Source organism: Anabrus simplex, chromosome 1, assembly GCF_040414725.1.
Source record: "Anabrus simplex isolate iqAnaSimp1 chromosome 1, ASM4041472v1, whole genome shotgun sequence".
NCBI classification, from domain to species: Eukaryota; Metazoa; Arthropoda; class Insecta; order Orthoptera; family Tettigoniidae; genus Anabrus; species Anabrus simplex.
Window position 1 is genome coordinate 1706587740 of NC_090265.1, and position 14742 is coordinate 1706602481.

Here is a 14742-nt window from a genome sequence, read left to right on the forward strand (position 1 = left end):
TGCCAATAAAGTGTTCATTTGGGCAAGGAATTCGCTCATTCCGGAGAAGGTTGTGGACGATACAGGCTGACATCACAAGATCATCAACAGTTTTCATTGATACTGCTATAGGGGTGAAGAAAACCCTCCAGTACTGACACATAATCCGCTTCCTCTTCCAACAGTAGCGCACAGGCTGCGAGATCCAATGAACAAGACATGTGCTCGGCAACGGATCCGCTTCGCAGCCTGGGAAACCACGAGCCTCGCAGCGTCATTGGGACGAAAGTACGCAACGACGGCCTCGCACCTCGCATGCGTCAGTTCTGAGAAACCAAGCCTTCAGGTGACAGAGGGGTGATAATACTTCCCAAACTTCAACTCGTCATATCTTTGAAACCACTGGACAGATTAGTCTCAAATTTGCAGGGTTGTACTTTTTAAATGTGAGCTACAATTTGGTGTTAGTCTCATATTTATTGGTCCAGTCGTTGAGAAGCTTTAAGAATAGCTTCGAGACGTTTCTGCGGGGAGGTGAGCTACAAGCAGTGCTGACTTCACTCGACCTTGCCCCACTCATGCTGTCTTCCTCACGCAGTGCAGTAGGGACGAGAACATTCTCTCGCACAGCTGTTCGTACGTCGTAACTTAGCCGTTCACTCATGAATAAAGATTTTATAACTCATATGTGCCAGAGCCTACGCTTTCTGGTACAATATTTGTAAAAATGAGTGGTGTTGAAGGTAAATTAGTATAAAAATTTTCCTCATGTACTCCCTTAGATCCAAAGGACGTCATTTGAAAACATCCGTTATACTTCCTAGTGTTCCTCCAAAAGTCCGACTCCATTGCTTAATGGTTAGTGTGCTGGCCTGTGGTCACAGGGGTCCAAAATTCGATTCCCGGCAGGGTCGGGAATTTTAACCATCATTGCTTAATTTCGATGGCACGGGGGCTGGGTGTATGTGTCGTCTTCATCATCATTTCATCCTCATCACGACGCGCAGGTCGCCTACGGGAGTCAAATCAAAAGACCTGCACCTGGCGAGCCGAACATGTCCTCGGACACTCCCGGCACTAAAAGCCATATGCCATTTCATTTCACTTTTCCCTCCCAAAATGCTCAGACTCAGAATGTTCATTAGTCAGGAGTTTGTGTGGAGAATGAGATGAAGTTCTCCATTTGGAGAGAGATCTACCTTTCCGTTGCTACAACGCAGATCGGGGCTTAACTCTAATTTTTGCGCGACACCACTTGCAGTCGACTTTCTGGCCAATAGCAACACTCATGCCATTACTATAATCTGTATTACAGTCGTACTTGAATCCGCGAGGACACGACTTTACCTACAATATGCTACGACTTCACATAACGCGGAAATAGAACATTATATACGAGCATACTCAATTCGCTTAGGCCGCGTTAAGACAACACGAATAATCGACTGTAGAAGAAAACTAACCACCTTTACAGCCCTGACTGATCTAGACGTTTTTGTAACTCCTGAAAATTAAACTTATAAAAATAAAAGACTGGAGAAGTGCTGTAATGGTTTACTAGGCACTTCACTCCCACTCCAGGACACAGTGTTTTAGCTGTCAGTGACTGGAAAGTGTCGGATGTTCTGATCAGCATTCTAAATTTATCCCTGTTGAATATATCTTTGGGATACATTTAAAAAAATTCTAGGTCTTTTCGAACCCGTTTCGTCCATTTAGCATTTGTCCCCTTCGCTCTAGAAAGAGTGTTAGTACAGTAGAACCCTGTTTATCCGAAATAATGTGGGCGGAACCACTTCGGTTGACGCGGATTTTCGGATGACACATGGTAAATATTTTCGGAAGTTGCATGTTGAAATAAACTGGTTAAGCAAAGGTGCATACTGTATATTAACATTAAAATATTTACATAATGACACTCATTGTATAAAATCAGTGATTTTCTTCTGAATTTTCTTGGTGCAGCGCTGTCCTGCAGCTATGTCGCGCCACCGTTTAATCAACAATACATCAGCTGGTGTAGATTCATCGCTTTGTTCAACAAAGCGCTAATAAACCTGAAATAATGAAGCTACTACTGAACTGAATACTGTATACAGTAATTAAAGCTTGTGATACTGTATTTTAATATAAATTCGAAATCAATCTTATCTCCAGTGCATTAAATCTATCATATAATGTAACTCGACTCTCAGAACTGCTATTGTCAAGGTCGGAGTCGTCTGCATAATCTTCATGACGAATAATAAGTAATAATTATTATGATAATAATAATAATAATCATAATCATAATAATAATAATACAGTAATAATAATAATACAGTAATAATAATAATTCCTGCTTGTTCAAGGAAACGTGTATCATGGAATGAACTAGAGGGTAAGAAACTGTTTTGTTTTATGCTACATGTGCATTCTGGCATAAGTCTTAATATAAAAATAGGGTTTGCCTAGTAGCTCTCAGCACATATAGCAAGAGAATTACTAATATCAACGGCTAAGAACGAGACGGTAAAAACAGAATATTAAAATACAATTTTGCCAGAGCATTTCAGTTAAGCCGGGTTCCAGTTAAGCGAAGTTCGGTTAAGCGGGGTTTTACGGTAAGTATTTATTTATTTAGTTAGTTATTCAAACTGGCATCCATTTTCCTTGTTATTTCTATTTTAAAAACGTAGTATGTATATACTAATATATTTTTGACTTAGTTTCTTCAAAAAAGCACGTATTTTTTTTCCAAAATGTACTTATTCAACATCCTTCTCACTTTACAAAGGCTTTTTCATTAAAAAAAAAAAGGCTCACAAAAGGTCACCCTCATGATCAAGAAACCATGATAAGTCAATATCACCTCGTTTCTCGTCCGAAAATCTTATTTTTTTTTTTTTACATTTAAAGCCCTATTCTCAGAGCATGTTTATGTAAACAACTATGTAATTAATCGACACGAAGTCGAGTGATATACGTGATTTATACCAAAACAGTTTTCAAATAGTATTAACATTACGATACATACTGACGTCGCAACAAAATTATGCTCAAATTGTTGCCAGTTTGGTATCAATGATAGTGAGATAAGCTAAGACGGACACCAGTAGAATGTCCATTTTCCGTTCTTTAAAACTGCTGGAAAACTTTATCTAATAATAATAATAATAATAATAATAATAATAATAATAATAATCGAAAACTATTTGACAGCTATTTTCCTCAGAGCAAATATATGTCAGGGAATTTTGCCAGAATTCCAAGACATTTCAAATGGCTATGATTAATATAAGTAGTCATTTTGAGATAGAACTATGTACTTATACAGTATATATTATACTGCTGTCGTATGCAAGCGTTCCCAGGAGAAAACAATTATAAATGTGAAGATCAACTTATATCGTAACGCTAATCAAGGAATCTGAAGCGAAAGATTTATTCTAACTTAAGAGGGTTAACATTCGCAAAACACTATTCTTTACAGCTGACCGGTCATGGATACCAGAGAAGATACACACACTGGCAGGCAAAAAATCTTACCATAAATTAAATCCCAGGTAAAAAGGCATCATACTCCAGCCCTTGCTGTAGATACGAACGGCTATGCAGAGCACATGTCATGTAGTGGGAGTACGTACGACATGTTACAACTAACGGGACACTTATTTCATCACGAGCTGCGAATGGGAGCCGGATTATACTTACGGAATGTTGAGGTACGAGGGAACAGGGAACTGATATTTTCAACCATGACAAACACATCTGAAGCAACAAGGTAACTCTGGCGCTGCAAAGACGTGTGTAGTGTTGTGTTGTTGTTTTTAAATAATTTAAAATAAGTGCGTCCAACTCTCCAAAATAGCCAAAGATACAAATGATAGCTGTACTACAAATATGTGCGAAGAGAATAAAATCGATGACTTACCATGAGGATATGCAATGCAGGAAGCTACAGTCTTTGAAACAGCTCCAGCCATCATGAACTCCAAGAAGTCACGGGAACTCTTAGTATCATTAGGCTGACAAGATCGGTGAGCCATCAACTTCGCTTTGATGGCCTCATAGATGACAAAGTGTACCACCGTCTCCGAAATACCGAAATAAGAAGCAGTGATGCCTTTGTAGAAACCAAATATACCCTATAAACAAGAACACAATATATGAGTTCCTGTGGCAAAGTACTATTGTGTATAAGTACTACGCACTTCATGTGTACTACTACTAATACTACTACTACTAAATGTTTTCATTCCTCCACTGAAGGGGTGAGGCGGGCCTCTTAGACGGTGACGCCGTCTCTCAAGCCGGGAGGTTTGTTACGGTGAAGGAGATGTGCGGAGAAGGTGAGAGGGTTGGCAGCCGTGGCCTATACTGTACTAGGAACTGTCCCGACATTCGCCGTAGTGCAGGAGAATGGAAAACCAGTCTCAAGACAGCCGACGGTGAGCACCAGCCCTTCTCCGTCTCCCGAATGCAGAGGCGTAGCTACCTGTAGGCCGAAGCCCACTCTGCATCCGTTTTATGTGGATGAAGTCAAGACATAGCTGCCCTAATTATTTTGTGAATCACAGTTTTCAAAGATAGCTTTAAATGATTTAGGGCCTTCCACATTATATACCACGACTGATATGCATGCATTAGTTATAAAGCAAAGCATAGAGATTACGATTAACTTTCCAGTATGCAGCTTTTGCACTGCTCAGTCAATTTGAAGAAATCCACAGCCTGTTTCCAGTCATTCGACCGGGTCAGGAATGGAATGAAGCCCCATCTAGCGGCGAGGATAGGAATTGTGCCAGCTGCCGATTAATGACTGACAGATGAAATGATATTGGAGTGTTGGAATGAAAAATGAGAGGGAAAACCAGAGTACCCAGAGAAAAATCTGTCCCACCTCCGCTTCGCCAAACACAAATCTCACAAGGAGTGATCGAGATTTGAACCACGGAACCAAGCGGTAAGAGGTCAGCGTGCTGCCGCCTTAGCCACGGAGGCTTCAATTTGAAGAGATAAAATAAATATGCACTTATTATAATGAAGCAGTGAAACTCTAGAAAGGAATACGCGAGGACGATAATAAGCAAGTAGTGAATAGTTTACAAAAATGAATACTTTCTCCTTCACAACAAAGAAAAGTTTTTAACTCACCTTTGTCCTATAGATCCTTTTGATACACTGTGCAGCGGTCATGCGCTGGCCATTACGGGCGTAATCGAGCTGGAGTCTGGTCTTCACAAACCAGATTGGGTTAGTAGCAGTACAGGCCACAAATCCTGCAACAAAACGGAAAGTGATTTTCCAGCAGGCTGCAGGAGTGAAGCGAAAGCAAAAGAAAGCAACTTCCAGAACAGACCTATTGTACAGCAAAACAGACAGTATGTACTGTTAACCGACACAATATGCCAAGAGGAATTGTGGCCGACAACTACCGCACCGGCACCAAAACAAAAAAAGCCACAACACTGATATCAGATTATTTTATCAGCCTGCACCACATGGAAAAACGGACTCAATATTCAAAATACTTCGTAACCCTCAGGCGACAATTTGAACTAATTCACAAATATAGGAGGGAGTTTCTTTATTCGTATCCCGACCTCGGTTTTTTTTTTTTTTTTTTTTTAAAGTCATCTGATACGCTTTCTCTCCCTAGACAATCCGTCACTCACTCAAGAAAAGAACACATTGAGGTGGTCTCAAATCCAAGCCCCGAGAAGCATTTCCAGCTTCTAGCCCCAGGTTTCTACTTTAGACATTTACCAACGTGCGCATCAAAAACAAGACCCTGTTCCTTTGATGACTATCCAGTGGTTTAAACAAAGCGAACGGATTAGTTATGTCAATATATCGAATTACATGCATCTTTTTGGTACAAACATCAGAATTAAACGTGGTCAGAAAACAGTTTAGTAGGGCTGAGTCTGCATTTTGCACCAGAGGACGCGGGTTCGATTCCCGGCCAGATCATGGATATTTACCTGGAACTTAGAGGTGATTCGAAGTCCACTCGGCCTACGTGAGACCGATCTGACGGTGAGATAGCGGTCATGGTCTAGAAAGCCAAGGCCGAGAGGATTCGTCGCGCTGACCACGCGTCACCTCGTAATCTTCAGGCCTCCGACCTGAGTAGCGAACGCTTGGTGAACGCCCGTGAAGTGGTGGTGGTGGTGGTGGTGGTGGTGGTGGTGGTGGTGGTGGTGGTGGTGGTGGTGGTGGTGGTGGTGGTGGTGGTGGTGGTTACTGTTTTAAGAGGAAGTACAAAGGGGCAACCATCCTCTATTAACACTAATCATAGAGGGAAAATGGAAGGGGTTCAATACTTCGAAAAATGAAGGTATCGACCAAAGAGAGACAAGGGCAACGAAGGGCGTGAAACTAAAATACTCCCTATGCTCCGAATAATAATACCGCCGGAAAAAAACAAGAGTTGACCAAGGGAGGTCGGATATGATTGATGAAAGTGAGGAGTCTGGCACAAGTCGAAGCACTGCCAGGACTCTTCTAAGGGGCCCATTGTCGTCAACCCACTCTCCAAACTTAAGAACCCCTGGGGCCCCCTTTTAGTCCACCTCCTGCAACAGGCAGGGGATACCGTAGATGCTATTCTACCGCCTCCACTTACAGGGGGTATGGTCCGTTAAGGCTGTAACGCCACGGGGTTGGTTTTTTCAGAACACAGTTGGTTCACCGTATGATGTATATGGCGAAACTTACCACCTTACCACAAAGCAATTCCCAACATAGGAATGCCACTCGTGGTGGTGGTGATTTTTGTTTTAAGAGTAAGTACAACTAGGTAATTATCCTCTCTGAACAAATTAATGGAGACAAAAATTAAAATAAAATGATCTTATTAAACCGAAAAGGTCACGGGAAGGCAGCAATGAAGGTTGACCTATAGATAGGGACCTGAGTTTTTCGAGTTTGCAATAACAAGGACTTAAAAAGAAAATTCCCGAAAATGCATGGGAAACAGTTATTTTTTTTTAATTTTCAAAATCTTCCTCCACTTGGAGGCTGCCAAAGACAAAGAATACACAAACAATTCATTCAAAAATAAAATGAGTAACTTATGTCTCAACCTGGAGAGTCTCAGTCTGGCGAGTATAAGTGGTGTCTGAGTATCAACAGAGAACCCCTGAGCGCTTTCAGCCCCCAGTCGATGAACTCCTTGGTATTGATGTTAAAGGTCTTCATCAGTTCTGTCGTCTTCTTAGGGACTGTCCCTCTTGCACCGATCATGAGACCCCTCACTTCTATGTCGTCCAGTTCGTATTTGTTCTTATAATACGGCACTGTAGGCTGGTAGAGACTTCTTTTCTTGGTCCACTTCGTCTGGTTGGTTGGAGTGTGTTTCGAATCTTACTGTGGGGTCTAATATATATCCTTTCTTCCCTTTGATTGCGATCATATCAATCCTCCTTGTACTGCCATTTACTCCGATGCCATGGACTTCCTCATGCACTCGATATCCTTTCTCACGGAGCGTCTGTGCTATGGATGACCCCTGATGTTATGATGTCTCGTGTTTCGAAGGGCTTCACCGAAGGCACAGGAACCCAAGACGTGAGGTAATGTTTCAGTCTCACTACATCTTCTGCAGCGGTTACCATCAAGGGACCTTCCTGGTACAGCTCTTACAGGTGCAACGTTACACGCCATTTTCAGCGCATCTCTCCACTCCGTGCTAGAAAGGCCATCATGGTTTCTAACCCAGCGGTTTGCAGGAGGGAACTCCTTGAACAAACACACTCCCTGACCTTTACTTCTCAACTGGCACCATTTTTCAAATTCAGATTCTCGTAATTTGTTTCTGAGTTTCTTGGTATCGTACTCCCAGTGTCTGTTCTTCATATCCTCAGTTTTACCATTTATGTTTAACTCAGTTAAACATCTGTTAATTTCTTCATCTAGGTTTCTGGTGGCTTCGATATATCGGTTCTCCTCCCGTTTCAGAACGTTGCAGCTGTTTATGTTCTGAATCAAGGCTTCCCAGCTTGCTCTAAAAACACCTAACCCTTTGTACCGTTTATCTGAGTAAATCATAGAATCCGGAGTGTCAGTAGGAAGGGATAAGATCTCCTTTAGTGTACTCTTAACGAGTTTATCGGCATCTTCCAGAAATCGCCGTGGTATTTTACCTGCAGGAACGCAAAGAAACTGGTAAGTCAACGTAGGGCAGACTGAAGTATTTAGAATTGAAAATTTCTGATCCGGATGAAGCCAGGGACAGGATGATAACGAGCTGAGTTTCTGCTGAATGAGTGTCATTGATTTCTTGGGATCAAATAACATGGTATCTGCATAATTTACCCCTAAGTATTTGACACATTCGTTCCTCGAAATACATTTAATCTCCATACCTTCTTCGACTGTAATGAGCCCCTCTTTTATTTCTCCTCCACTGATATTAATAACTTTAGATTTTTCAGGGTTTATTGTGAGACCTAGTTCATGAAACCTTTGTAGAGCTAGTTTCGTCAGTTCTATTGCAGAGTCACGGTTTTTTCCTACAATAACCGTATCATCTGCGAAGCCTAATATTGTTAAAGGTTGCAGTCCGTTGGCAAGGGTATAACCATGCATGTCACATAGTTCTTTTTCGCCAATTTCTCGAAAAATGTGATCTGATGTGAGATTGTATAAAACTGGCGACAATGGGGATCCTTGCATTACGCCACGGCGTAATTTAATGGGATTAGTTTTCTTGAAGTTGGCCTGGATCTGAGTTGTATTATTCTCCTGAAGCTTACAAATTATATTGCTCAGCTTGCTTGGCGCAGTTGACGAAGCTAACGTTTTTCTTAAGTGTAAATGGCCCACGTTGTCGAAAGCCTTGCTTATGTCTAGGAAGATCAGAGTAGCGTCTTGTTTGTTGTGTTTTGCTGAGTTTAACACAGATGTAAAGCGGTGTTTATGATGGTGCCAGGTGTTTTGGTGAATCCTCTTTGGTGTTTGCTAAATTGGATGTAACTCCTTAATCTTGCGTCGAAGACCTTCTCGATGACACTGCGAAGGACTGAGCATATAGTGATTGGCCTCCAGTCTGACAGTTCTGTTGGATCTCCATTTTTAGGTAACAAAATGGTGCGCGCCTTTGTGAACAGTAATGAAACGTGCCCTGTCTGTAACATTATCGTAGCGATTTTAGCTATGAAAGTTGATGCCATATCATCTTTGATAGCTCTGACTAGAACTCTGTCGGATCCGGATGACGTGTCCACAGCCATTCGTTTCATAGCCAGGATTACCTCGTCCTTGTGCACCGTTACATCGAAGGTTTCGTCTTATACAGCGCGTTCGCTTTCAGTCAGCAGGTCGTCGTAATGTTCGCGTTCGCATTTGTTAGGTGTGGCAAAAGTAGATAAAAATGATTTTCGATATTCTCGATATCAGCCGTACAGTGAGTCGTTTGATCGTTCACAGCGTTTCTGATGGCTTTTCTTCGCTGGTTGTGATAAGAGATACTGCATTTCTTGGTATCGGTACTCATTACGTCTCTTTTCTTTATCTCTGTTTGTTCCCCTCTGCGGATTTGAGTGTTGCTTGTAAGTTCTCTGTAGCTTTGCATCTCTCTTTGTTTTTCTTGCCTCAAAGTACTTTTTTGCTGGGTGTTTAGGACCTGGTAGGAGATCTATGGCTTCGGCTAAGAAAACAGCGAATTCGTCAACGGACTTGTCGAACTGATCTGTGCTCATTTCATAAAAAAACTTACAATTCCACGTGTTCAAGCTCTTTTTATATTCGTCTATTGGCCCCACTGGGTTTCTACTTTCATTTTGAGAGATAAATTCTTCGTTATTGTATGCTTCATCACCTTGTGAAGCGACAGAGTGGTTTATGGTAGGCTGTCTCTGTACTATCATTTTGCGATGGATATCAGGATGAGATCGACTTATATTCGTATTGAGTTTTATGTAGTGTTTGCCGCAGTGGGGACAGGGTAGTCGTGGTTTTCCATTCGAACTTAAATTATTTTGGAAGCTTGCAATATGATCTACAGCACTCGAAGAATCTGCTGCTTCGTTACTGGCTTTCGCGGATTCCGTCTCCATGTCGTAAAATGTAATCCGATCTTGAGAATGAGTTTGCGATTAGGTAACTTGATTATCCACATCGGCTTATGCTCATACAATTTATTACATGTCAAGGCTGTACGATTAAACTGAAATTAACACCATACGTAGACTATGTAATATAACCACCGGGCGTGTATCGTTTTGTGTACCCGGAGGTAACTTCTCCTACAGAATAATTCGATAAATCCTGACAATGAAAGGGCCTTCCCCGTTGTGAAGGAGAGTTTGGGTGCGAAGATTACTAAATAGACGAAACTTTATTGCATTCCGTGTTTGGGTTTGGCCTAACTCCAGTAGGCCTATGTACAGCTGCGTGTTATCGGATGCTATCCCTATTTTTCAACGCTTTGTTGCATTTTTAACACTAGGATGGCCTTGCTCCAGTATGCATCATGGTGTGTTGCTTAGGAGACGAGCTTTGACCAAACGTTTTATTGCATTCCTGACACTGAAGTGATGTCTCTCTATTATGAGCGAACAGGCGTGGGTTTTTTTTTTTAGATAACCTCCCTGGGTAGACGTTTTATTGCATTTCCGGCACTGGAATTGCCTTTATCCCGTATGAAAAAACTGCGTGTCTTGTAGAGTCTCCTTTCTGTAAACCGCCATATAGCATTTTTTACAGCGGAACCGCCTCTCTCCAGTATGCACGTTGGCGAGTTCACCCCTAGTAGTAACAATTCGAAAATTGGACAGATTTATTTCCCGAAATGAGACAATCACGCGAATATGTCAACTTTATAAATTGTATGCCTAAGTATTCATCATTAACAGATATGTCGATTCAGCACTAGTGGAAAAAGTGAAGTCTATTCAATTCTTTAAAAATGAGAATGATTCAGTGAACAGTGAACTTCAAGAACAAACCGATGAAATTGCGAGAAGGAAACATAAATATTGTGAAAGTTCTGATTAGTTTGCTTGACAGTCATCCTGAGTTTAGTGCCAGAACACTCCAATCAGTGTGGTAACCATGTGCTAATGTTGACTGTAACGTTTCTCTTCTTGCTACTCAGGAGTTTTGAGCGATTTGCATGCAACAGGAAAGTGACAATGTTCTCCTTTGACAGTTAGGGAAAAAATGTATTTTTCTTTCATGCGACACCTTCTTCAGTGATAATTGAATGATAAAAATGTGTGTGTGTCTAAATAAAACTACATATTTGCTCTTCAATAATTTATTTACATGAAAAAGTACCTTTAAAATCCCAAAATGTGATAACATGATTAAAAATAACGCGTAATTCTTCAAAAATAACCCCGATTTCCACCAAAAATAAAACGAAAAATGCAGGTACCAACCTATAGATCATGATAGAGAATTTACAGGGGCGTATTCTCCATGAATGCAAGGCATTCATTGCATGCGTTATGATAACACAAAGAACTGCCTGATTTATGATTTTAGGTTGTTTCAGGTCAAATATTAACGATTTCATCTCTCAGAAGTTCAAAAGGTCCGCGCAACTGTACTAGTTCCGTTGCTTGATTACGTGTGGTGCTGGTGTAGTCTCGCCGTCTACTCCACTCTCGGAAGAAAGAGACAGCAAATGTAGGAGTTAACGACGTAAAGGCATTCAATCTTAAAATTGCATTCAGTGGCAGACGTAGTTCTGAAACCCTCCGAACGATGTCGCTGCAATTGAAACTTGGTCAGAATTTGTCACCCCATACCCGTGCTACCCTCTGCCATCTGTTTGCAACTTGGAAAAAGTCGACATGTTTACAGCGAACGGGACACACAGATTACCCCCTAGCGAGAACCCAACGTGACGAAACTGACCAATGCCACTGGGGTGACTTATCTCCAGTGCTTGAGTTGTGGCTAACTAGTGAGTTAATTCATTGTGTGTTTTGCTGATTAGTGAGTTCATTCTGTGTGTGTGCTGTTCCTGTGCTATTCGTCGTTTTCGGAGTTTTATTATATTTTGCGCAATGTGGAATTAACGATGGATGAGTCTAAAACGGATATAATTGTAAATCAGTTTGAAAAGCCGTTTACTGGCCGTTCGTTTGATGAAAAGATGCAAATAGTTAAAGCCGCGAGACCTCTACCTTCCCTCGTAAATTTCTTCTTTTTCTTCTTCTTCTTCTTCTTCTTCTTCTTCTTCTTCTTCTGCTTACCCTCCAAGGTTGGCTTTTCCCTCGGACTCAGCGAGGGATCCCTCCTCTACCGCCTCAAGGGCAGTGTCCTGGAGCTTCAGACTCTGGGTCGGGGGATACAACTGGGGAGGATGACCAGTACCTCGCCCAGGCTGCCTCACCTGCTATGCTGAACAGGGGCCTTGCGGGGGATGGGAAGATTGGAAGGGATAGACAAGGAAGAGGGAAGGAAGCGGCCGTGGCCTGAAGTTAGGTACCATCCCGGCATTTGCCTGGAGGAGAAGTGGGAAACCACGGAAAACCACTTCGAGGATGGCTGAGGTGAGAATCGAACCCACCTCTACTCAGTTGACCTCCCGAGGCTGAGTGGACCCCGTTCCAGCCCTCGTACCACTTTTCAAATTTCGTGGCAGAGCCGGGAAGCGAACCCGGGCCTCCGGGGGTGGCAGCTAATTACATTAACTACTACACCACAAAGGCGGACCCTCGTAAATTTAAAAAGAGAAAACGAGAATTGTGTACGCACGTTCAATCCAGAAACTTACAGTAAAACTGTTTGGCTCGAGTTCACCTACATGTAATTAGGGTGAGTAGAATTGAAAATTACTTAATACATTGTATTAACTGCATGGTTACTAGTTGCATGCCTCAGTGGAGATTCCAGGATACGCCACTGAGAATTTAAATAACAACTTGAATATATGCACATAAATCAAAGCATTTCTGAAATATTCTTTTCCTTAAATATATACAAGGTATGTCTAAAAGGTACGATGAATGGACCGATATCGCAATGGCAACGTGGTAACACTGCGTGCATGCACATGTGAATAAATGTGTGGAGGGATGTGTTCACCATTACGTGGTTCTGTGGTGGTTCATAGTATGATGTGTTCTATGAAGATGCGTATTACGTCGATCACAAATGCCCAGTCCACGAGCCAGAGGAATTAACTACACGGGAATCGAACCCGGGGCCCACTGAAACGAAGGTGAGTACGCTGGACCATTCAGCCAATGAACCGGATTACTGTTCATTCACTAAAAATTCACTGTGTAAAATTTCATTAATTTTATTTTTTATCCTCCTCCACAAAACTTAAAGCATTGCTGATAATACTGAATATGGCATGCACTTTCATCCCAGAAATAAAGTGAAAATCAGTCTTTTCTCAAATCAACTGGATTCTACTCTTCTCATGGAGAATAGAGAATCTATGGCAAGTCCTGGTGGTTAATTAGTGTGCATGTAGTCGAGCTTTCGTTTTCTTATCCGCATTGTCAACCACCGGCTATAAACTGTAACAGAGGAAAAGGTTACCTATGTATGAGTCATCGCTTCATGATGGTCAGGGACGCGACCCTAAGGTAAGACTGTGATGGGCAAATAATAATAATAATAATAATAATAATAATAATAATAATAATAATAATAATAATAATAATAATTTATTATTCCAAGTTTCTCTACTAATGATAATTTTCAGGGAACATACTTTTTCCAGCGTTGTATTTGAATCTCCGGTAAATTGTACGATGGTACATCGAAACTACTGTATAATAATAATAATAATAATAATAATAATAATAATAATAATAATAATAATAATAATTAACACCTGGTGAAAAGCATGTCAGAAAATCTTTTAGAAAGGAAATTCGGGATTCGAGGGAAAATCCTGGAAAATGTACCAACGGCAGAACAAACAGGGTAGTCAGAAACAACGTAAACCGTGCACATGAGCATTTGAGGGTTGGTTGTTCTGATAAATAATTTGAAAAAATATTCGATATATTGCGCCGTTGTCATTTTATAAGCTGCTGAAGTTACCCAATCAGTTCGCTTTGCGGGAGAATTCAAATGGGCTTTGCTAGGCGGTGTTGTTAAATCTGCACGTGACAAGGCCGGCTTGAGAACACCCATCGAAGAATCAACTTCGCCAGGGGGAGAGATTTGAACACGGACCTTCGAGCTAACGGTATCGTGCCATAGCAAATATGCTGCTGACACCGGCTGAAGCCCACGATGTGTTTGTCTTTGATGCTGTAGCATTCGTACTGTTTCCTTACCAGTTTCGTACGAAAAAATTAGGAGCTGTCTGATCCGAAAAGGTTGAGGCTCCTTTCAAGTAAAATGATATTAATACCACAAGACGCCCACTCTTTGCCTCAAGCAGAGCCAATAAGCCAAAAGCCCATGATGCCTAATATCCATCAACTGTGTCGGAATTCGATCCCGGAAAGCTGGAGAAGAGAACAGAGCGCCTAACGAACTGTATCACGCAGTTGACTGGCCACTTGACAGTTTTTACCATCCCATCATTGTTATTTGCTTTACGTAGCACCGACACAAATTGGTCTTATGGCGACGATGGCAAGCAAAGGCCTAGGAATGGGAAGGAAGCAGCCGTGGCCTTAAATAAGATACAGCTCCAGCATTTGCCTGGTGTGAAAATAGGAAACCACGGAAAACCATCTTCAGGGCTGCCGACAATGGGGTTCGAACCCACTATTTCCCGGATGCGAGCTCACAGTTGCGAGCTCCTAATCGCACGGCCAACTCGCCCGGTCATAAATAAACTGGCGAAGAAGT

General features: G+C 41.7%; 1 protein-coding gene across 1 annotated transcript in view; it reads right to left on the bottom strand.

Annotated features, from left to right (window-relative positions):
• Nucleotides 1-14742, bottom strand: part of Rim2 (replication in mitochondria 2) — a 246920-nt gene that overhangs the window by 50995 nt on the left and 181183 nt on the right. Inside the window, exons 4-5 of the mRNA XM_067138436.2 lie at nucleotides 5116-5240; nucleotides 3893-4106 (exon numbers count right to left, since the gene is read on the bottom strand). Coding sequence (XP_066994537.1) covers nucleotides 3893-4106; nucleotides 5116-5240 — 339 coding nt within the window. The remainder of the gene's footprint in view (nucleotides 1-3892; nucleotides 4107-5115; nucleotides 5241-14742) is intronic.